Below are 23,718 nucleotides of genomic sequence, written 5' to 3'. Positions count from 1 at the left end.
TTTCTTACCCCTGCAAGACTCTGAAGACCTGGGAGTCTATAGAAATGAGGCTGAAGCACAGTCATCAGGGCTGTGGAACTGATTCTGCATGTCACTTATCAGACATGGAGTTTTCGGTCACTGTGTGCTGAGAACTTGCTGTAAGAATGAGCCTGTGGTGGCCAGGTGTTGTGGCGCACACTTGAAATCCCAACACTCTGGAGTCTGAGACAGGAGGGTCTTGAGTTCAAGCCAGTCCTGGAGAACTTAGTGACACCTGTGTCAAAAGAACTAAAAACCAGACAAAGAACAATCAAGTGACCGTGTGAACTCAAATCATTCCCACAGTGACTCAAGGGTCCACTTTTCAAATGAGAGCATGGAGGTACGAGTCACTTTAAACATAAATCCTTACCAAGGCATCAGACCCTGAAGCAAAATCCAGGTCTGCAGGGACTGCACAGAACGCCGGTACCAAATGTCATGGGGCAGACACAGATGGCTTCCTGGGAGAGGTGACACTTCAACTGAGCATTGAAGAAAGGACAGCAAGAACTGACCAGGCAGCAACACAGATGTGATGGGTCCAAGAGGAGGGAAGGATATGTAGGGAGAACAAGAGCTGTTTGGGCATCCTAGCCTGGAGAGTGGGCAGTGGACAGGGACCAGGCCCAGGAGCTAGGCCAGGGAAGATCTAGAAGTGTCCAAGCCCATCATAACACAACTAGGCTAAGCCCCCACTGCTAAGCCAACAGGGACAGGTTGCTCACCTGTACTCCCTGGACTAAGGCGCAGGCGCAGGTTAACAGGGTGGCTTATTTACATCCCCAGGTCGAAGGGGAAAACCCAGGAAGTGTGGCCTAGGCCTAACAAAATCTCAGGCTAATAATAAACGCCCTGAGTAATGAGTGGCGTGGGCCAGGGCAGGCAGGAGGCTGGAGACGTTGGCACAGGCGCGTGGTGAGTAGCCAGCCATGGTGGGTGAGGGCCAAGAGGGTGCTCTGGGGGGCTGGGGATCCAGCAGTGCCACCATAGACAGAAGCTAAGGCTACTCAGATTTGGGACAGCTTCAGTCCTCACACAGAAGAGGCCTCCAGGGTCAGGTCTCGCCTGCTAGGGGGAATGGAGTCAGCCAAACAGGAGGACCCTTCTTACTCTATCCATGTGCTCCAGATTTTTCTCCTAGTGCCTCTGAATTATTTTGAAGTGAGTCTGGTAGATTTTAGATGCCTCAGGATTCAGCATTTAGAACTCTGCCCCGACTTAACTGTCGTGAATTTCTAAGAACTCTTAATATTGCAAAGTGCCTGCAAGCACAGGCGTTGAGCAAGTGCCGATGGTGTGTGTCCCCGGTGGACAGATTCAAATCAGTTCTTCATGGCCTGCAGGAGAAAATGGGTTCTGTCTTTCAATCTCTACCTGTCCTCATCTGCCTTCCTACTTATCTTGCTGATTATTGCCGATGAATCAGGGCCGTTTATCCTATAGTGTCACTGGGGTAGTTTAAAGAGTTTCCTCCGAGGCAGAGGACCCACAGCTCACAGCAGCTCTACCTATCCCACCCCCAAGCTAGGCCCAGGCAGGCCTTTGCTAGGATTTCCATCTCTGTCCAGCAACCATGTCCACCAAGGATGCAAATAAATTTCGCAGAGAATTGCAAGAGGCAGTGATCAGGGGCCACCTTGACCCAAAAGGAAATATCAGAGGACCTGGGACCAGGAATTAGGAATCAGGAAGAATGTGCTAGAACCCACAGCAGCTTCTGAGTGCTGGAGTGAGAGCCAGGACAGGTAGAGAGTTCAAGTTACTGGTGTTCATAGTTTGCACATTAGCCCTTGGCCTTGGATAAGTCTCTTCACCTATAAAATGGACCTCAAAACCACAAACCTGCTTTCAATCCTTCAGACCTTCATGAAGAGTCACAAGCAAATGTTCTGGGAAGTTAAAAACAGATAAAAACAACAACAAAAATCCTTCAACTTATTTTAATATTTTAAATAATTTAAAATTTGAAATAATTATTTTAATATTTATTATATTTGTACTATCATGAAATAGGTATATATTCTTTCTATTCACAGTTTCTCTATAACAATAAAAGCTCAAACAGTTACACATGAAATTAAAAATAGAAAACCACTAGCTAGGTGTAGTGGCGCACACCTTTAGTCCTAGCACTTGGGAGGCAGAGGCAAGCCGATCCCTGTGAGTTTGAGGCCAGCGTGGTCTACATAGTGAGTTTCAGAACATCCAGGGCGACATAGTGAGACTCTGCCTCAAAAACTGCAATAGTAATAGTAATAGTAACAGTAGTAACAATAATAGTAATAATAATAATAATAGAAAATAAAAGTAACCACTCTAATATATTTCACATAACAATTTTGTTTTACTCAAATAGAAAACTGTTTTATATACATATATAAAAGAAGAAGAAGAAGAAGAAAAACCGACAAGTATTCGGATTAATAGCAAAAAGCCATAGTTTGGGCCTCATCAATCTTCCATAGAGCAGCTCCTGCCATCTCGTCAAGCATGACAGCAGGCCTTTAGAAATTGGAGGTCCCGCCAACTCTTGGGTTTCAGGGTACTCGGGAGCCTCTGTGTTGATCTGAGCCCAGTGCACCGGCCTAGGCTACAAGAGGAATTCCACCAACGGAGCTGTCTCCTCAAGCTTCCTTACTGCCTCAGTGGCTGTCACCCTCCGGGGTCCCCTGCCTATCCTAGGTGCTGGGCAGGGCTTCTTGGGCTTTACATGGATCTGGTTGGTGGGTGAGAAAGAAGGGTGGGCACAGCTTCTCCGGGTCAGTCTCGCGGTCTGACGCAGTAGCTGTGGTGGGTCGTGGAGCCACTCTCTAGCTGGCCTGCTGTCTCACTCACTCCACAGGGATGGCAGGAGTTTCCGTTTTTTAGTATAATCACAATTGTTTAGCTATCACCACAACCTGATTTTAGGATGTTTCCAATATCCCAAAAGAAACCCTCTTAATCTTCATTTCTCCCACCTCCAGCCTCAGACTACAGCTATTCCACCTCCCATCTCTAGAGGTTTGCTTTTTTTTTTCATATATATATATATATATTTTGTATCGGCAGCATCACCCTGAGTGTGTGCTGTGATTCTGTGTTCCTTATTGCTTCACATGTTTTCACAGATCACCCGTGTTGTAGCATGACCAGTACTACATGCTCATAACTAAGTAATATCGCATTCTGGGGATAAACTATTTTTTTATTCATTCATCAGCTGACCAACATTTGGGTGGTTGCCACTCTCTAGGGACTGAGAACAATGCTTTTGTGAGAGTGTTTATAGTTTGGGCAGTATGTTTTAATTCTTTTGGCTAGACAGCTACCTAGTTGTGGAATTGTTGGCTCCCATGGTGACTTGGTTGCCAGCCACTTGACAAAGTGACCACAACATTGTTTGATCCCATTTGACGCACAGAGTCCTCACTGTCTGTCCCTGTCCCCTATCTAAGCACTGTAGCAATCCCAGCCAGGGACTCAGCCTCTTGCTGGTTTATCTTTGCCCTGTGTTGAGCTGGGTGTTTTTCCCTGTGCCTGTTGTTTGTTCACTGAAAATTTTTAGGGAAATGTCTATTCAACTCTTTAGCCCAATTTTTAGCTTTAAAGGCTTTTAAGTCTTTGATCAATATTTGTTTGTTTACTTTATTGTTTTGGGTTTTTTTGTTTTTTTTGTGTGTGTTTTGTTTTGTTTTTGAGACAGGGTTTCTCTGTGTAACAGTTCTGGCTATCCTGAAACTCCCTTTATAGACCAGGCTGACTTTGAACTCACAGAGTTCAGCCTGCCTCTGCTGGAATTAAAGAGATAGGTCACCACATTTGGCTCTTTGAGTTATTTAAAAAAAAATGGTATTGGGTAAGGACTTAACTGTTCTTTTGCATGTGTCTATCCAGCATTCCTTCAACACTGATATAACATCCTAAATGTATGACATCCTAATTTAAATGATACCAGCTATTCATTGAAAAGACTGGCTTTTGTCCCATTGGATGCTCATGGTATGCTTGTAAGGAAACCATCTGCTCTTACAGGCAAAGGCTTGCTTGCCTTCCCTATCCAGCTGCTCTGGTTGGACTCCTGTCTATACTGGCACTACACTGCAGACTGCAGCAGCTCTGCCTGTTTCAGAACCAGGAAGTGTGAGTCCCCAACTTCACCCTTCTTTTAAAGATTATTCCTCTTTGTTCCTTGCAATTCCATTTGAATTTTTTTGTTTTTCTTTTGTTTTTCGAGACAGGGTTTCTCTGTGTAGTTCTGGCTGTTCTGGAACTCACTCTGTAGACCAGGCTGGCCTTGAACTCAGAAATCCGCCTGCCTCTGCCTCCCAAGTGCTGGGATTAAAGGCGTGCGCCACCACTGCCCGGCTTCCATTTGAATTTTAAGGATAGCTTTTCCTATTTGTGTTTTTTAACAAGTCATTAGGATTCTGTTATAAATTGTATGACTGGTTGATTGCTTTGGGCCATTTTGACTTCCTAAGTCTTCTAGTCTATGACTAGGGTATCTTTTGACTTATTTAGGTAATTTCTTTCCACAATATTCTATAGTTTTTGGCGTACACTTCTTTCATCTCATTGGCTAACTTTACTAAGTATTTATTTCTTTTTATGTTATTATACGTTAAATTGTTCCTCAATTTTCTTAAGGATTGTTCCTTGTAAGCCTTGAGAGTTCAATGGCTTTTGGTTGCTGATGTTTTTATCCTGTAACTATGTTTTTATGAGCTCTAGTAGTTTTGTGGTCCGTTTTAGTATAAAATCATGTCATCTGTGGACAGAGGTGGACTTAACATTCTTCATTCCAGTTTGGATACATCTATCTATCTATCTATCTATCTATCTATCTATCTATCTATCCATCCATCCATCCATCTATCTATCTATCTATCTATCTATCACCATGATCACTATCATTATCATTTTGCCTAATTGCCAGGTTTGGGCCAGGCCTTTTTCTAATTTCATGTGTATGCAGCAAACATGTTCACAAATATATGTTCACAAAGATGCTGATACATAGTTTCTCAGAGAATTAGACGAGGCATTGACCAGAGGCTGCTTGACCCTAAAAGGAAATGCCACAGAACCTGGGACTGAGAGTCAGGAATCAGCCAGAAGTTTTGTGTTGGTTTGTTTACCATGAAAAGGTGTTGACTTTTGTAAAGGCTTTTCTGTATCTATTGGGATGACTGTGTATTTTCCTTTTTAATTCTTTCAGTGTTGTACAGAGAAGTGATGGCTCTTTGTAGAACGGAATCCTTGCAGCAGCCTAACCACAATCTCCCTTTGATCATGGCAAATAACATGCTGCGAGGTTCATGTGCTCACGTTTGGTTGAGGAGCTTGCCCTTGTATTCATAAGGAATGTTGGTCTGTGATTTTTATTTCTTTTAATATCTCTTTGGGGCTTTGACATAAGATGTATTTCGTCTGACAATAGTTGTAAATTTGCATCTGCTCTTTGGACACGATTTGCCTTTTTTCCCTTTGTTTTTGCTTTTCAAGACAGAGTTTCTCTATGTAGCTCTGGATGTCCTGAACTCCCTCTGTGGCCCAGGCTGTCCTTGAACTCACAAAGATCTGCTGCCTCTGCCTCCCGAGTACTGGGATTAAAGGCGTGAGCCTCCACAGTCTGGCGATGCATGAAATATCTTGCTCCGTAATTTTGTTTTTTACATCTTCTGTGTCCTTTGATCTAAGTGTTGGGGTTGGAGCGTGGCTAAGAAGTGGAAACTATCTAGCAAGCTGTAGTCCCTGGGCTCCACCTGTAACACCACAAACAAAAACAAATCTTCTATAAATAGCATAGAGATTAATCTTGTGGTTTTTGCATATCTATCTGCCCATTTCTTCCTCTAAACAGAGAGTTCAGATCATTTATATATTTAATATTTTTTTCTGATAAAGATTTATTTCTGCTGTTTATATATTGCTTTCATTTTATTTGTGCATGAATGTGTGTGAGTGAGTGGAGGTCAGAAGACATCTCATTTTTCTTGTTTTACTGTATGGGTTCAGGCAACTGAACTCAGGTTGGCAGGATGGGTAGCAGGCACCTGAACCCAGTGAGTCAGGCCACTGCCTCTCCCTCTTTTCTGCAGATTTTAAGATTATTTTCTTAGTGATTATCTTAAATGTGTACAATTAACAACTTGATCCTGTAGTATTTTAATTTGAATATCTACTTAGTTTCATTAATTTGCAAAACAGTTCCTAAAAATCTCAGCTGCTTTCCTTTTATGTTGTTTATGAAAACATTGCTACATGTTTTCTCTTTGAACATGAATGATGATTAACATAGGTTTTTTAAATAATTGTTTTATGTAGTGTTTATTAGATTATGTGGTGAAATAGGAATTTCAACTCATAACAAGTATACAATAATTCAAGTTTATCTTGGCTGACCTGGTGGTAGAGGCTCATGAACCCAAGAAGCTGAGGCAGGAAGATCACAAGTTCAAGGCCCTACCTTGGCTAGAAAGGGAGTTCAAGATCAACCTTGGCCAACATAACAAGGCCTTGTCTCAAAACACAACAAAGAGCAGGGGCTAGCACTCACTAGAAAGTTCTAGGTTCAGTACCCAATACCACATGTATCCAAGTACACACACAAGGGCGTATATACACACACACATACCCATACACATACATATACACACACATACACATATACACACATGTATACATACACACAGACATACACACACACACACATATATATATGTATATATACATACATACACATACACACACACACACATGCACACATTAATTGACTGATTGATTAAATACCCAGACATGGCGACTGATACATGCCTTTAATCCCAACACTCAGGAAGTAGAGACCTTGAGTTTGAGGTCAATCTGACCTGACCTGCATAGAGAGTTCAAGGCCAACTAGACCTACAGAAAGGGACTTGCTCCCCAAAAATAAAATAAAACAGAGGCCAGAGATATGGCTCAGCAGTTAAGACCTGGGTTCAATTCCCAGAACTCACGTGGCAACTCATAGCTTTTGGTAACTACAGTTCCAGGGGCTCCGCAGACACCAAGTGAGTCATGGTATATAGACATACCTGCAGGCAAAATGTCATATACATAAAAAGAAAACAAGGTAAAAACTAATGTTTTCCCAAGCAGGGACCTTTGTTAGTGGTTCTTATCCTTCCTGGGCTCTGTCTAGTGACTCCCATTTCTGCACAAAGGATTCTTGGCAGCCTTTGGTACCAGCAATATGCTCCCTCTTTCTTTTCCTTTTAGAAATGTCATAATTTCTCTGTCATTATCGACAGGTAGTTTTGCCCAGGGCATAACTTATGGCTGACAGCTTTCTTCCAGGCCTTTAGATCTGTCATCCTGTCTTTCTCTCTCCATTAACTTTCCAGAAGGTCCTTTGCACATAACAAGTTGTCTTTTTTCTCCTCCTCCTCTTCATTCTCCTCCTCCTCTTCTTCTCTTTATAATGACAATGTGGGTATGTGTGTATGAAAGAGAGGCAGTGTGTGTGTATGTGTATGTGTGTGTGTATGTGTATGTGTGTGTGTGTGTGTGTGTGTGTGTGTGTGTGTGTGTGTGTGTGTGTTGGGTGGGAACCATGTGCCATAGCAGGCATATGGAAGTCAGAGGACAATTTGCCAGATTCAATTCTCCTCTTTAACCTCCTCTTTAACCTCCCAGGAGTCAAACTGAGGCTGTCAGGGCCTTACCTGCTGGCCCACCTCCCCAGTCCACAAGGTGCTTTTGCTTGCTACTTTGATAATTTTCTTTACCCTTGGGTTCTATCATTTTACTGTAATGTATCATGGCACAAGTTTGAGGGATTTTTCCTTCCTTTCTTCCTCTCTCCCTCCTTTACTCTGTCTCCTCTCACCCCCCTCATCTCACCTCCCCTCCTCTCACTTCCCCTCCTCTCACCCCCTTTCCTCTTTCCACCTTCCCCTGCTTTCTCTCTCTTTACACTAGATATTGATCCTGGGATCTCAGAGACATTAAGTAAACGCTCTAGCACTGAGCTGTATTCCTGCCTTTTAAATGTTTACTTTATCTACTACTTTCAGTTCTGAGATAGTCTTGAGTAGCCTGCCCCAGTCTCTCCCAGGTGGCTGGAGTCACAGGCCTGGGGCAGCAGGCCTGGTGTATGTGAGGTTCTCCTGCAGGCCTGGGGCAGCAGGCCTGGTGTGGGTGAGGTCCTCCTGCAGGCCTGGGGCAGCAGGCCTGGTGTATGTGAGGTTCTCCTGCAGGCCTGGGGCAGCAGGCCTGGTGTATGTGAGGTTCTCCTGCAGGCCTGGGGCAGCAGGCCTGGTGTATGTGAGGTTCTCCTGCAGGCCTGGGGCAGCAGGCCTGGTGTATGTGAGGTTCTCCTGCAGGCCTGGGGCAGCAGGCCTGGTGTGGGTGAGGTTCTCCTGCTTGGAACGTGTTGAGCTTCTCACTTGTATGTTCCTATCTTTCTTCAGATCTAGGAAGTTTTGGGTCTTTGTTTCTTTTTAAAGATTTAAGTCAGTGCCTAACAGTTGTACATATTTATGGATGTGGTGACTTTTCAACATGTGTCTACATTGTGTAACGATGACACCGGGGTGACCGCTTATCTACCACCTGACGTTTGTTGTGTGTGTGTGTGTGTTGAGAGCTAAGAACCCTTCTTCCGGTGATTTTCAGACAGACATTATCGTTAACTGTGGTCTCCTTGCTGAGCAACAGAACAGAAGCACATCCTCCCATCTTCTTATAACATGGCTCTGTCCACCCGGGTTTCCTCAGCTGCGGCAACACTCTGTCCACCCGGATTTCCTCAGCTGCCGCAGCCACTGCTCGCTCTGCTGTTATAACTTGACATTACTGATAGCCCAGAATGAGATCATATAACTTTTGCTTTTCTGTGTTTGGCTTATTTTGATTACAATGATGCCGTCTGAATCTATTTATGTTGTTCAAACAAAACAGAACTTCGTCCTTTTCATGGCTGAGTAATATTCCATCGTATAGATATCACATTTTCCTTATACATTCATTCATCGTTGACCATTTAGGTTAATTCCAAATCTTGATGATTATGATAAGCTATAATAATCATGCAGTGAAGCTATGCCTTAATCTTCTAATTTCATTACTTTTGGATAAATGCCTGTCCCAGTTACACCTGACCAAGAAAGATTATAAAAGTGTTTAATCTGGGGGCTCCTGTTTCCAGAGAGTTTGAGTCCGTGATTATCATGGTGGGAAGCATGGCAGCAGGCAGGCAGGTATGGTGCTGGAGCAATACCTTTTTATCCCCATGAACTAAGCAGAGAGAGGCAGAGAGAAACACTAGGAATGGTGTGGGCCCACAGTGACACACCTCCTCCAGCAAGACTACATCTCCTCCAATAAGGCCACACCTCCTCCAACAAAGCCACACCTCCTCCAACAAGGCCACACCTCCTCCGACAAGGGGACACCAACTGGGGTCCAAGTCTTCAAACATATGAGGCTGTGGGGGCCATTCTCATCCAAATCACCACAGTACCCACTGACAGAATTGCTAGACCATGCACGGATTTTATTTTTACTTTTAAAAGAAACTTCCATAATTGTTACACCAGCAATATGTAAACATTCTTTTTCTCCACCATCTGGCCATTAATAGCAGCCTTTCTAACCAGGGTTGGGGAGCCAGCTGTGGCTTTCTGATGAGCCATGGCTGCCGAGCCATGGCATCTTCTCTGATGCCTGTGAGCAATTTCTGTCTCTCCTTTTAAAATTGTCTGCTAGAGTCTTTTGCATACTTCTAATAAACTGAAGGGTTTTGTTGTTGTGCTCTTTTGCTTTTTGTTTGTTGTTTTGTTGTGTTTTGTTTTAGTAGTGAGACACTTCGGTTCATAGCAGTCTGAATATTAGCTCTTGTTGGCCCTCGTTGCTCAGGTTTTATAACCAGGGGTTGGGGTAGCTGTCTGCACTGATTATGTGCAGATTCTTGGTATTTATTCAAGAATGAAACAAAAACTCATACAGACTACAAAGTAGCAAGAAAATGTTACAAAATGCAATAGAAATGATCAGAGGACACAGCAAAGGAGTAGGGGCCACCAGAAAGAAGAAGGTACTCAGGCCCTGTTACCATTTGGGTCTTTCCTTTGTGGGGTTCAAGAGAAGGAGAATTTGGTAGCTTAGGGTATAGGTCCTTTGTCTGATTAATAGTCATATAGTCATTTTTTCTATTGCACATGTTTTTTCCCATAATGCATCTGATTTTAGTCATATGCATGCCTGATCATGCATATGCATAAGCTGGTAAATAGTGGATTCTCCTTAAAAGTTCCTGGCCTGTGGACACAGTTTTGTCTTACCACATAGGCACCCCAAATTAGTTCAAGTTGGATTGGCCTTTCTATTCTTCCCATTGGTATATTAGGGATATGTTTGAACAAAAACAAATTTGAAAGTTATTAGGGGCAGAACAACTTACCTTGTTCAGAGAGATGTGTTGCTCCACATAGATGGGAATCTGAGGTTGGTAGGTGCATTGTTTGAAGAGGGGTGGGTCTATGGTATGTGCAGGGAAGGGAGCTGGGTGACCAGGAGCCAGGCTTGCGTAACTGATACAAGATATCGTCTATGCCGCTAAACTATCACTATCCCTATGTTTGCCTGCCTCAGTGATACCAGCACTGTGACTAGGGGTCATCTCGCTCCAGTGTGACTGGGTATCCGCCCACTGTGAGCTGGCATTTCTCCGCTCCACTCTGGTCAGGCATCCCTCTGTCTCACAGTGACCCCAGGGTTGCTTTGTTCCTGTCTGATTGGTCATGATTCTGGCCACTGTTGGGGAAGATTTCCCACAGAGAGTACCTTTCAGCATCTCCCCACAGTCCATTTTCCCACACCGTGTTTGCTAACCTCTAGGCAGCCACAGGGTGGAGGGAATAAATTATACAGACCTGACATGTTCTGCTTAGGTGAAGGCTAGAGGAAGGGAGTCAGGGCAGACAGTTTCTCCTCACTCCCAATGCCAGGAAGGACCTAGTGCTGTCCCTGGGCCTGCCAACTTCCAGGGTGCTGCTACCGCCTGCCGCTGCAGTCACTACCCTCTGCTTCTGAGGACTTCTGCAGGGGCTGTGTGCTGCCTGTCAGTTAGACAGAAAGCATGGGGCTCTGCTCAGCTTGCTCTCATTGGAGAGCAAACAAACACCTTGAAAACTACTTCAGGAGAAGCAGTGGCCACAGCAGACTGCCGCAGTGTAGCTCTGAGGAGATGTAGCTCATGTAACATGCCAGACAGGGTCTGCCCACCCATCGCGACAGGTCAGAATATTCACTTTGCTAATGGGAGGTAGCCCCAGGGAATCACTAGGCACAGGAAGTGAGCTCAGTCTTGGCGTGGGCTGTAATACAAAGCATTGTTGTAACGTTTCATGTATCAGTGAGCAAGAAAGGGGAAGAACTCTACACTGAGTGCCTGCTGTAGGCTTGGCACTGGCCAGGTCTGCTTTTGAACATGTTAGTTTTTTAGTGAGCACCTGCTAAGTCCTGAGGACCCAGCACTGGACAGAAAGTTTTGATCAGTCCTTTCCAAATGATGCTTGTGGTGTGTCTTAGTTAGGGTTTTACTGCTGTAAAGAGACACCGTGACCAAGGCAACTCTTATAAGGACAACATTTAATTGGGGCTAGCTTATAGGTTCAGAGGTTCAGTTCATTATCATCAAGGTGGGAACATGATGGCATCCAGGCAGGCATGGTGCAGGAGGATCTGAGAGTTCTACATCTTTATCTGAGGGCTCCTAGGAGGACTCGCTTCCAGTCAGCTAGAATGAGGGTATTAAAGTCCATGCCCACATCTACTCCAACAAGGCCACACCTCCTACTAGTGCCACTCCCTGGTCAAACATATACAAACCATCACGTGTAAATTCAAACAACGATGGAAAGCAGCTACCCTCATGAATACCAAGGCCACACGGTGAGGAGCAAAGGTTCTGTGTACAGACGGGGTACCTGGGCATGGGGATGGTAAGGTCCCTTCCAGGTCCCTTTTCTAATGCCATGAAAAGAGGAGGGTCACATGGGGCAAGGAAATTGAAAAGATGAAGGAGCCTTGGACAAATGAAGCATAATATTGGACTGGCTCAATGGTTCAGAGCACTTGCTGCTTTTGCAAAGGACTCAAGTGTCAAGTGTAAAGCAGCGTACAATTGCCTATAACTCCAGTTCCAGCAGACCCAACACCCTCTCCTGGAGTCCACAGACACCAGGCATGTGTGTGGTATATATATACATACATATACACACAAACACATAAAATTAAAACACATAAATCTTTTTTAAAGGATACTTTATTCACTCTGACGAAGGCTTCCACACAGACTGTTAGGCAAACAATGGTAGGTACCTAGCTAGACACACGCCTACACACTTGCAGATGAGCACACAGGCCTCACAGGCATCTAGGTCTACAAGCAGACACACCCAGACAAGCTGACAAAGGTCAAGGCTAAAGCCCTTGCCTCTGACCTCAAGGCCATATTTATACAGAGTCACACAAGAATGCCATTTTGTCAAGGACAGGTAGAGGAGAGATGACATCACTGTTTGCTTTTGGGTTCCCCAAACGTCTAGTATCGGCCATTTTGTGCTGGCTCATAACCCTCTGCTGTCTAACATCAGCCACCTTGGTCCGTGCTGGATATCTGTATCAGTGCCGGGTTGTCTAAACACAAATCCTTTACAGCCCTCTTTCCCACAGTCCTCCATGGGTAATGAGGCACAGACAGATGTCAAGGATGAGGGAGAAGTAAGCAGAGACTCTGGGGAGGACACCTACATGGAGGACAATGTGGAGGCAGACAGGGTACAACAATATTAGGGAGGGACCATAGAGAAACCACTTTACAAATGAGAAACTGAGGCTTAAAGAGTGAAGAAGCCACCCCTGACCTCAGCTGTGGTTGGACGCCAGCTCTGCCTGCTGAGACAGAGAACATCTCAGAATGGGGCAGGGGAGCGTTTTCTGTCTGCTGTCCTAATTCTCCATCTCTCTGTCCACAGGATTGGTGGCCGGGCGTGGCTATGGCATTCTGTCCCAAAGAGCAGTACTGGGACTCCTCAAGGAAAACCTGTGTCTCCTGTGCACTGACCTGCAGCCAGAGGAGCCCCCGCTCTTGCACAGACTTCTGTAGTAAGTTCTAGCGTCTAAGGCCAGGGGACAGCTGAGCTGTTCCCTCACATCCCCCTAGAACCCCCCTTCCGACCTTTCTGAAGCCAGGTGAAGGAACGATATATGCAGGTGGTCTCCTTCTCTCGGCCTTTCAGCTGTTTGTACATTGTCTGTTCTTTCCTGCCTTCCAATTGCCTGCTTCCCTGCCTGAAGTGCCTCTCCCTAATCGTCTCTCATCCAGCCTCCAGTGCCTCTCATCACTGTCCTGGAGGTCTTCTCTAACTACAAAGGGGAGTTAGACCTCACCACATGACCTTCATCAATATCTCATCCCTAAAAAATTTTAAAAAATGTTCTTTGTTAATTTACTACATAAATACAATGTTTTTAGATCTCTCTCTCTCTCCCTCTCCCGCCCTCCCTCCCTCCCTCCCTCCCTCCCTCTCTCTCTCTCTCTCTCTCTCTCTCTCTCTCTCTCTTTCTCTCTCTCATCCTTTTTGGACTGGTCTTACTATGTGACTCAGGCTAGCTTTGAACTTGAGATTCTTCAGCATCAGCATCCCGAGGACTGGGATTTCAGGCATGTACCAACTCCCCAGCTCTCTTGTTGCGCTCCCACAGACACAGGAGAGTGCAGCACACCCGCACACATGACTTTAGAAATTGTTGCTGGGCAGTGGTGGTGTATGCCTTTAATCCCAGCACTTGGGAGGCAGAGGCAGGCAGATTTCTGAGTTCGAGGCCAGGACAGCCAGGGCTACACAGAGAAACCCTGTCTCGAAAAAAACCAACCAAACAAACAAACAAAAAAAAAAAAAAAAGAAAAGAAAAGGAAATTGTTAAAACTCTGCCTTTTCATTTCCAACCCAGTTTTTTCACTTGTGCATTTTTCAAACATTTATTATCTCTCACTTTTAAAATGTATTTTTATGTATGCTCATACTTGGGAGGTTATCAGACTTGGTAGCAAATAAATACCTTTACCCATTGAGCCATCTCTTCTGCACTTGTACATTTTAAATAAATTTAAGATTCCATTAGTCTTAAAGGAGGAAAGCTCATGGTTTGAGGGATGGGTCTTTTTTTTTTTTTGGTTTTTAGAGACAAGGTTTCTCTGTGTAGCCCTAGCTGTCCTGGAACTCACTCGGTAGACCAGGGTGACCTTGAATTCAGAAATCCGCCTGCCTCTGCCTCCCAAGTGCTGGGATTAAAGGCGTGCGCCACCACCGCCCGGCGTGGGATGGGTCTTAATCCATGGCCACATATCTCTATCTTGGCACTGGTGATGATAGCTTATTGGAGACTGAGTGGGTAGTGCCTCCCTTTCCCGGTGGACTTTCTCCAGGTCGGACTACGTCCTTGTAGCCTTTCTGGCTGTGAAGCTGTGGATGGATTAACTCACCCAGGAGGTTAGCTTCCCATTGTCTAGTCACCAGCTGGGATCCTTGCCATTGCTACCTATGCAGGTTGCTGTGGCTCCAACACATCATCATGGCCTTTCCCAGTTCCCTCCCCAACTCTCCAAGGAAGGTTCTGGCTTTTTCTCTTCTATTCCTTCCACGAACTTGAAGCGTGTTTCTCCTTCAGGAGATTTGAAAATGCAAATCTGCACCCCAAACTCCAGTGCAGAGTCATCTGATCTCCACAGGGACCAGGCATGTATGTGGTGCACAGACATTTATGCAGGCAAAGCACTCATGCACATAAAAATAAAAGAAATAAACCTTTAAATTTGTAAATAGAGGTAGAAAATGACCATATTTGGAAATGAAGAAGTGTGAAGAATTAATGGGTCAAAGAAGAAACAAAACAACACCCTCAGAAACATCTTGAACTAGGTGCAGGAAGATGCATATCTATAGATAGGTATAGGCACAGATATAGATAAATATAGGTATAGATACAGATATCAGAATGTGATATTCCAGAGGGTACCCAGAGGACAACCACTGTGGAATTGCTGTCTTCACACTGAACTATAGGACTGGTTTGCTTTTGTTTCTTTGCTTTGACGTAGTCTAGGGTCAGACCCCAAGTTCCTCTAAGTCCAGAACTCCCAGAAGCATTTTTTTTTCTGTCCTACAGAATTTTTCAGTTGCCGAAAAGAGCAAGGAAAGTACTACGACCAACTCCTGGGGGCCTGTGTCAACTGTGACTCCACCTGCTCGCAGCACCCTCAGCAGTGCGCACACGTCTGTGAGAAATGGCCCAGAAGCCAGGCGAACCTCCAGCCCGAGCTCAGGAGACCACAGGCTGGGGAGGTGGAAGCCAGGCCAGATAACTCAGGAAGGCACCAGGTACCAGAGCATGGTCCAGGTAAGTGACCCCAGGCCAGTGCCTAAGCCATCTGAAGGTTGGGATGGGTAGGAGCCTGGGCAGTGATTGGGCTGCAATAACAAGTGTCCATAGTTCAAGATGCCCAGACTCTAGACAAATATCAGAAACCAGGGAGGTCACTCCCTGGGTAGAAAAATTTGTTTAGATGAAATTTTCAGAAGTCTACGGGACAGTTTGTCACATCCATATGTTGTACACTGTTACCTCAAACGCTTAACCATTTCTTTGTAGTGAAATATTCAAATCTGTTTAAAATTTCCCCCTGATATTCTGCAGTGCTGGCACTAGACCCGGACCTCTTGGGTCAAGAGGTCGGCTGAAGAGCCACACACACACCCCTTTAGCCTTTGAGATATGCAATACATGGTCATGGCCTAGCCAGCCTTACAGGGCTGTCCCTTTTTACATAGCTTCTCTGAGCTTCTTATTCCATGGGATAAAAGAGTACCCAGCCCAGACAGAGTTAAAGAGAATGATTCCATAGGGCTTGATGTGGGTGGCAAACTTTGTGGTACTTGTAAGAATAAAACAATCAGAGGAAAATGGAAAAAAAAGGAAAGAAAGAATGAAAGGAAGAAAAGGAAATTCAGACCAACCTCCATGGTAAAAGCTGACATCTGCTGGTCTGAGAGACGAGGCCCCAATACCCAGAGGCACAGCATTTGAACTTGCAGAGCAATGCAAATTGCATGTTTTGAGGGCTGGTAGAGCTAAGAGCAGAGAGGGAAGAGGGGAAGGTCTTGTCAGTGGCAGAATGAGGAAGCGAGCTTCTATTATCTGTGATCTGATTCTTGGAACGAAGGATGGGAGATAAGTCAGTTGCTTTACTCTAACCTTCCAGGGGATTAGCCACTTTCTGGGAATTCCATGGGTGGCAGATTTCCTGGGACCTTGGGCTTGATGTAGGGCGTTGGTTTTGTATTGGGGATGGATTTCCTTTAATCCAAGACCCTTTACACATAAGGGATGGGGGTGCCATTTCCTATCTGGCTACTTTCTGCTGGGAGCGAGGGAGACACTGTTTTGGGGGTTCTTAAGTCTGGAGTGACTCTAGAAGAAGTCTTTACTTCTACTTGGTGTGATGAACTGGGGTAAGGCAGTGATACAGTCCAGGAGGAACCTCTGTAAAGAGTTTAAAAGACAAGATGAACTGACCATATGAGGATGATAAGGAGAAAGGGGGGGGGGTGAGTAAGGGGAGGAGCCAGGACGGGCGGCAATCTGGAGCCCATCCAGAAGAGGCTTGTTGCTGAATTCTCTGTTCCTGATCTTAAACCAGTTTTGATCTGTTGGTATAGAAGCAGTGGTATTCCTGGAGGTGGGCCTGAAAGGTGTGCAGCTGTTCTGGGACTGAGGCTCTCCGTGGGCTGCTGAGACAGAGAGATTGACTGATGGAGAGAAACTCACTCCTGCAGTCTTCCTTTGTAGTCCTGGAAGAATGCCCAGAGAGGCAGGAAGAGGGATGGGTCTGATGCTCTGTTTTGCTCTTCTTGATGTGAGTGTAGAGATAGGGATCTGGGCTTTGTGGGGGGTAAGGAGAACGGTGGAGACAAAAAGGTAAGAGCATCGGTCCAGTCCAGCTACTGGGCAAGCATACAGAGATGTTTGTCCTGCAACCCCCAAAGAGTCCTGTCTGAAGACAGAGAATGATGTTTAAAATGATTATCTGGTGTGGTTTCCCCTTTGCAGGGCACTTTGAGGCCTGACAGACATTGCCTCATGGATGTGTCCCAGGCAGTGGGACACATGGCAGTGAAAGGCTGCAGGCTGACTAGGAGAAATAGGCTTATTTTAATTAATTAGTTCCTTGAGCTACTCAAAAGGTATTGGTGTTGAGGGAACACTGGTAAGGTGTGTGTGTGGGGGGGTCGGTTCTAGGAGCCCACAGGCCGCAGTTTGAATGGGGAGGGGTGATAAGGATTTGAAAGGCTTTCCCTAGACTAGGGAAGGGTCCTTCTCCTTGTTCTCAGCAATATTGGGGACCAGAAGAGGATTCAGACAGATTGAAAGCAGGGAGTTGGGTACCCAGTGAGGTGGGTAGTTTCAGGAGCGTGGTCAGTAAGGAAGTAGTTCAGCGTCCTGTGGAGCAAAGGTGGTGACGGGAGGGAGGGAATTGACAGGAATGGAGTTTACGAGAGCAGACGGGGGCTTTCGAAGTTGGGACACTTCTGACTGGCAAGACGCCTTGGGTAGATGTCAAGGAGCCAGTTTTAAATGTCTTGCTGAAAGATCAGGGGTACAACCCATTTAGGAAATCCCTCCTCACTGTTTCAAGGGTACCCCCACAAACTACCTTTATGGGTAAAGTGAAAGGGTGAGGCAAGTCAGACCGGAAGTGGGGCAGGAAATGCTTGACTAGTTAGTAGTTTGAGACTGATGGAGACTCACTCAGAAGAGGGACAGAGAGAAAAATCCTCTACCGAGTACAGTGGGGTTTTGGGAGCCTCAGAAAACCCAGTCTCTCTTCAAGGCTTGGGTTTCTCTTCTTTTCTTTTCTTTTTTCTTTTCTAAGTCTTTTAAGGGTCTTTCCTTCCTAACTTAGGGTTGGTGGGTTGGTTTTGTTTTCAGACTTGGTACTTATGTGTAGCCCTGCTTGTCCTAGAATCTGCTGTGTAGACGGGCACACCTCAAACTTGCAGAGAACTACCGGTCTCTGCTTTTTGAGTACTGGGATTGAAGGTGTGTGTCACCATGACCAGCAAGGGCTGGTTAGGACAGATGTGAACAAGGCCAGAATAGCTGATTGTAGTATCCTGATCTGGCCTTGAACTCATAGGGCCAGTCCATCAGCAGGAGGCTCCACTGAGAAAAACCCATTAGACCTTTGTTTTTAAGCTGCTATGCTTTTGTCTCAGAGGAAGAAGCTGGCCATCTTGGAAGTTCACCATCTTTATTACCTAGTCATGGTCCCTTTCCTTAACTGTCTCCCTACTGGGAAATCTGTCTAACTCGTAGTCCTTTGTTCCCCTTTCTCAGAGGTCACCCTAAATGCTTAGGGGCTTGGAGACACAGACTGCTTATGAGCTGGCAAAAGAGGAGATGTAGAATGGGCAGCATTTAGAGGCCCCCAGAGGAGGGTCCATCAAAGGGGCCATGATAGAAATGGTGGTGAAGATCCAGAGCCTTAGGCAGCTGAGTGACATCAGTGTGCATTCTTAGAGCACGTGCGTGACAGAGCAGCTGCAACACACAGCAAGTGAGACTGCTGGTGTATTATTCTTCTTATCGAGGGTGTAGTTAAAATAGTTGGCTAGTTTTGCCCTTATTAAAGGAAGTACACAGGCCAAAGAGCACGTGGCAGGTTCTGCACAGGCATCGGTGAGACTCCTGGTCTCTTTGTTACCATTGCCCACTGTAGGATGTACACACATGCAGGAGACCATGTTTAAGCTCAGAGGTCAGCCATCAGGTCTCCTCTATTATAACTTCATGGGGGAGCTTTAAGAGGCAAAGTTAATGAGGAGAATGTCTCTGCATCATGATTAACCTAAGTTTTGCATAGTAATCATGCAGCTAGCTGGGCCGTGCTGCAGAGCCCTGCAGAAGGATAAGGAATCTGTGCAGTGAGCTGTTTGTTACATCAGACTCCAGTTTGTATAAGGAGTGAATGCCAGGAAACTAAGAGAAGTCTCTTAAAGTCAGCATCTAACAGACAACTTAAAAGAGAAGTAGAATCCCATCAGGTCTTTTCCATCAGGTCTTTTTTTTTTTTAACACAATTGTCCAGTAATATCTCATGGACACTATCCTGAATAGTTTCCCCAAACCTATCAGGGTGAGGTACAAAATGTCCAGAACAGGACAGTCAGTCCATAGAGACAGAGGACAGATGAATGTAATTGGGGGCCAGGTGAGAGAGAAGATGGGGAGGGTCCATTAATGGGATGGGAAGTTTTTCATTGGAGATAAAAATAGCCTCAGATTGAGGAATGCAAATACTACTGTAACTTCATGAATATGCTTTAAAAAACACTCAAAATTCACTACAGTGGTGAATGTGGTGGTTTACAAGTTAGATCCCAGTTTTTAAAACAAAGATATTGACGGCCCTCCCACACCTCCATCATCCCCCATCCCATCCCATCAGCAAACAGAATTAAGGAACGTCTAGTACAAAAGGCACCCGGTGCCCAGAACAGGCTGAGTTTTTGTAGAATTGCTGTGCTTTCCCAGTGAGAAAACACTCCTAAGAGTTTAAGGCAAAGCTCCTGAATAATAGCATGTGACTAGTTGTGGCTAATGCACACAAGGGAACTGATCCTGGACAAACACTCCCTCAGTTTACATAGGCTCAGGCCCTAAGTTACACTTTGAACAATTATACGTTGTTCTACAGAGACAGAAGTTCCAAGGCTTGGTTGTTTGGACAAATGGGAGATTTACAGTGTAAAACGCTGTCATCATTTTCCAGAGAAAGAGCAGTGCTGCTTTCCCCAGGCAGCTATAACTGGGGTCATCCTGCTGGCAGATTTCTGCTCTTCCTGAGAAGAGGGATGAGTTAGCACTGTCAACCAGGGTTGTCCCCTCTAGCTACTTTACTTTTGTGTAACAGTGTTTTCTGAGAAAGTTTATTAATAAATCCTTTATAAGTTTATCACTTCCAGTTTCTTCTTCAAGGGAGTGGCCCCTCACTTCACTAGCACAAAGCATGCCTCAGTGCCTGCACTGCAAGGCCTATAAGATAGTTTGGGAGGAGAAATGTCAAGAGCAGAAAGCTTTGAGCTGAGACAAGGTCTTAGCCCTTCATCAAAGCCCGAGGTTCAAGTCCTGAGCTGTAAAGTGAACTACAGTCACTTCCCAGGGTCATTCTGCTTCATGCCTGGGTCCAGACTCCTCAGTCATCTCCCTGATGCTCGGTGGAGTCGTCCTCCTGGGACTACCATCCTTGCAAACAAGCGTGCATGCATCCATCCATCCCTGGGTGTGCCTACCTGCAAAGCATGTGGAGAAAACAGAATGGGCCAGCTCCAGAGGTGTCCAGCCTTAAGGTCTTGGAAAAAGGTGCCATCAGTTGAAGCTTAAAGGGGCCAATTCCTTGAGGACTCAGAAAACATAGCAATGTCTTGGGGCCAGGAAAGGAATCCTATGTCCTCACCAGTGAGGCAGGCCTAGGGATGGCTGTGTGGATTGCTTGGGCCTAAAGAGGTAAAAAGAAAGTCAATGGTAGGGAGGGCACTTAGTCCTGAAATGGGAGAGGGTACACGTAGCTATAGGCCTAAATATGGCTCCTTTTGGGAGCACTGGGAAGTGGGTGTCCTCCTTCAACTCATATTCTTGTCTGTCCTGAAATACCCACAGGATTGAGGCTAAACAGCGAACAGCTGACTCTCTACTGCACACTGGGAATCTGCCTCTGTGCCATCTTCTGCTGTTTCTTGGTGGCCTTGGCTTCTTTCCTCAGGCGTAGAGGAGAGCCACTTCCCAGCCAGCCTGCTGGGCCGCGTGGGTCACAAGCAAACTCTCCCCACGCCCACCGTAAGTATAGAAAGTTCCTTCCCTGACAATCACCAGCAGTTCTCTCTCCTCCGCTATCCACCGCTACTCCAGCATCCAGGGTAGACACACTCTGGCCTGGCGCACATCCTGAAGCACCTAGGTGAAATCAGGTTCAAGTAGTAGGGCCAGAAGAAAGGGTGTCAGGTTCTTGCTTCGGCTTTGGGAGGAGATCCGGAGGGGGTTACCCTGGGATGGAGGCTGGATGGTTTCGGGGTGCAGGGAGAAGTGAGCCTGGCCTTGAAAGCCTTTTCAGGGGCGCTCAGAAGGGCAAGTCCTGGGGTGGCTGTAGAAGTGCTTGGACTCCTGGACCAGGCAGCATGGTACAGTCCTCAGCGCCCACAGTGCCCTCCGTTGTCCTTGCAGGCCCCGTGGCAGAGGCTGGCAACGAGGTGGCCGCTTCACCCCAGCCTGTGGAAACGTGTAGCTTCTGCTTCCCGGAGCGCAGTTCGCCCACCCAGGAGAGCGCGCCGCGCTCACTCGGGATTCACGGCTTCGCGGGCACCGCTGCCCCACAGCCCTGTATGCGTGCATCGGTCGGCGGTCTGTGTGTTGTGCGCACGCCCACCGGGGACGCGCGTCCGGGAGCTTGACAGCCAGAAAAATAAAAAAACAATTTAGAGGATGGAGTGACAGAGGGGGAAAGAGATGGAGAAGAGACAAATGAAGAAGACAGGAGGCAGCCCGGATGCATCCACGCAGAGCAATAAAGCAACCACCCGCAGCGCCCACATCCCCAGCGCAGCCTGTGCCGCTGTGTCCTAAACTTTCCAGAGCAGTCAACCTGTGCTTTTTCTTTTTAGTCGAGAAAGATGGAGAATAGCCGGCACCTAGAACATTACCCTTACAATTCTTACAAACAAGTGGTCTGTCCTAGGGCTTTAGGCAGATAGCTGAGTGCAGTGTGGATGTATCTGTGATTTAAGTAATTTCTATGTTGCTGGTTGTGTCATGTGTGCATGTACACGAGTTGTGTGTCTATATGAGTTGCGTGTATATGTGCACCTATACATATGTGTGTGAATTCTGTGAAATGATGGATGTTACCTGGACCTCAGCAAGAGTATGTTAAATTGCATCCACTTTTTATGAGCACTTATAGCTATCTTTTCAGTCACATTTAAACCTCCAGGTGCATAAAAATACCCTCAGCAGCATTTCCCAGCAAGCTGAAGAATGAGATTGTACACGGTGAAATTTCATCCTTCCCACCCACAGAATAGCTCTGATAACAATTCTAACAGCACAAAGTGGCTGTCCACGGAGTTTGGAAGCCTGCAGTCAAGGTGTCTGCAGAATTGACTCTTCCTGAGGCCACACATGTAAGATGTTTCTTGGCTTCTTTAACTCGCTGGTAGTCATTTTCTCTGTCCCTCTCCACTCTTCTGTCTCGGGGACCATTCTCCCGCTTATATTCCATGTTATGATCTGCCTAATATCTTCATTTTGATTTTTCCGTAAAGAGTCCATCTCTGAATAAGGCCACATTCAAGCACTAAGTGTTAGGGACTTCAGTATAAGTTTTGGGGGACAAATTCAACCCACAATGGAGGCCTTGTGAGACCATCAGTTTGTCTTTGTTGAAAAGTTGCCACCTAACAAGATCTTGTCTATGATGCGTTGAGCCAGCCTACATCGTTCCCATGATCAACTTCCTACAACAGGAATGATAGAAAGGCATGTGCTGGTTGTGGGCTTGGGACTGTCACCATTGCACGCAGACTCCAGTGCTTGGCCTGTCTGGGAGATGAACCGATTTTTAGTCTTTAAGATCTGTGGTTTTAAAATTCTGCTCATCAGAACTGAAGGGGCTGAAAATGCAAGATGTTTCTGGAACCAGGGTAGAGGGGAACAGAGACACCAAGAACATAGGGTGCAGAGTCCAGCCTCGGCTTCAAAGAATCATGAGAATTTTTGGTCAGCTTTTCAGTGGGTCATTTGTGTAAATTTCGTCTTTTACTTTCTGTTTGTAAAGAATAGGCTCTTTTGTCAATTTTATCTGTTGTGTTGGGTCAGCCTGTACAATATAGCCTGAATCCATTTGCATAGTCCCCTTAAAGTTATTTTATTAGAATAAAACTATTTTTGCTGCAGCTCTTACAAACTTGTATACAGTGTGCTTTGGTAGTCACCCTGACTTCATAACTTTTATTCTACTGGTCTCCCTACACAATTCATTGCCCTTATAAGTTCATGTCTTTAAAAAATACCTAGATTTTGTAAATGTGAGAAAAACCTGGTATTTGTCTTTCTTAATCTTATCTTCCTGAATACTCTTACTTACTGCAACTATTTTCCCAACGATGATAAAATTCTATTCATCCACGGTCTCTGTTTCTGACTTTCTCACCTCTATTTCTGGGCCAGCCTCCCTCAGTCTCTCCCCACCACACATCAGTGCTCCTGTAAAGGATCAGGGGAGGCCAGCGAGGTGTGTGCATTTTGTGATATTCCTACGGCTGCTCAGCAACTTTTCCTCTATAATGTGTAACCTGGGTCATATCTGCCACCAGGCATGCGTATATCACCCAGCTAATGCCTTTCCCTTGACACCAGAACAAGTAGACCTTCCCAGCAGGGCCTGCAGGGTCCCTCTGCCTTTCTACTACAGTATGAGTCTTCAGAGACAATAACCACACTGAATCATGTAACATCCAGACCCCATGGGTGACATTCTAAGATTAGATGTTATAAGCCAGCCTTGGGGCTAGAGAGATGGCTCAGTGGTTAAGAGCATTTGTTGCTCTTTCA

At 45.7% G+C, this 23,718-nt stretch overlaps 1 protein-coding gene across 1 annotated transcript; it reads left to right on the top strand.

Annotated features, from left to right (window-relative positions):
* The first annotated feature begins 898 nt into the window (after window positions 1-898).
* On the top strand, window positions 899-23,067 carry Tnfrsf13b (TNF receptor superfamily member 13B). The gene is made up of 5 exons (XM_028776520.1): window positions 899-939; window positions 13,029-13,158; window positions 15,223-15,453; window positions 20,773-20,949; window positions 21,334-23,067. Exons 2-5 carry the CDS (start codon window positions 13,050-13,052, stop codon window positions 21,558-21,560), a joined length of 744 nt encoding a protein of 247 aa, XP_028632353.1. The 5' UTR covers window positions 899-939; window positions 13,029-13,049; the 3' UTR covers window positions 21,561-23,067.
* Window positions 23,068-23,718: the final 651 nt, after the last annotated feature.

The sequence above is a fragment of the Grammomys surdaster genome, unplaced genomic scaffold (genome assembly GCF_004785775.1).
Source record: "Grammomys surdaster isolate TR1022 unplaced genomic scaffold, NIH_TR_1.0 270, whole genome shotgun sequence".
Classification (NCBI taxonomy): domain Eukaryota; kingdom Metazoa; phylum Chordata; class Mammalia; order Rodentia; family Muridae; genus Grammomys; species Grammomys surdaster.
This window is presented reverse-complemented; position numbering and strand designations above follow the sequence as displayed.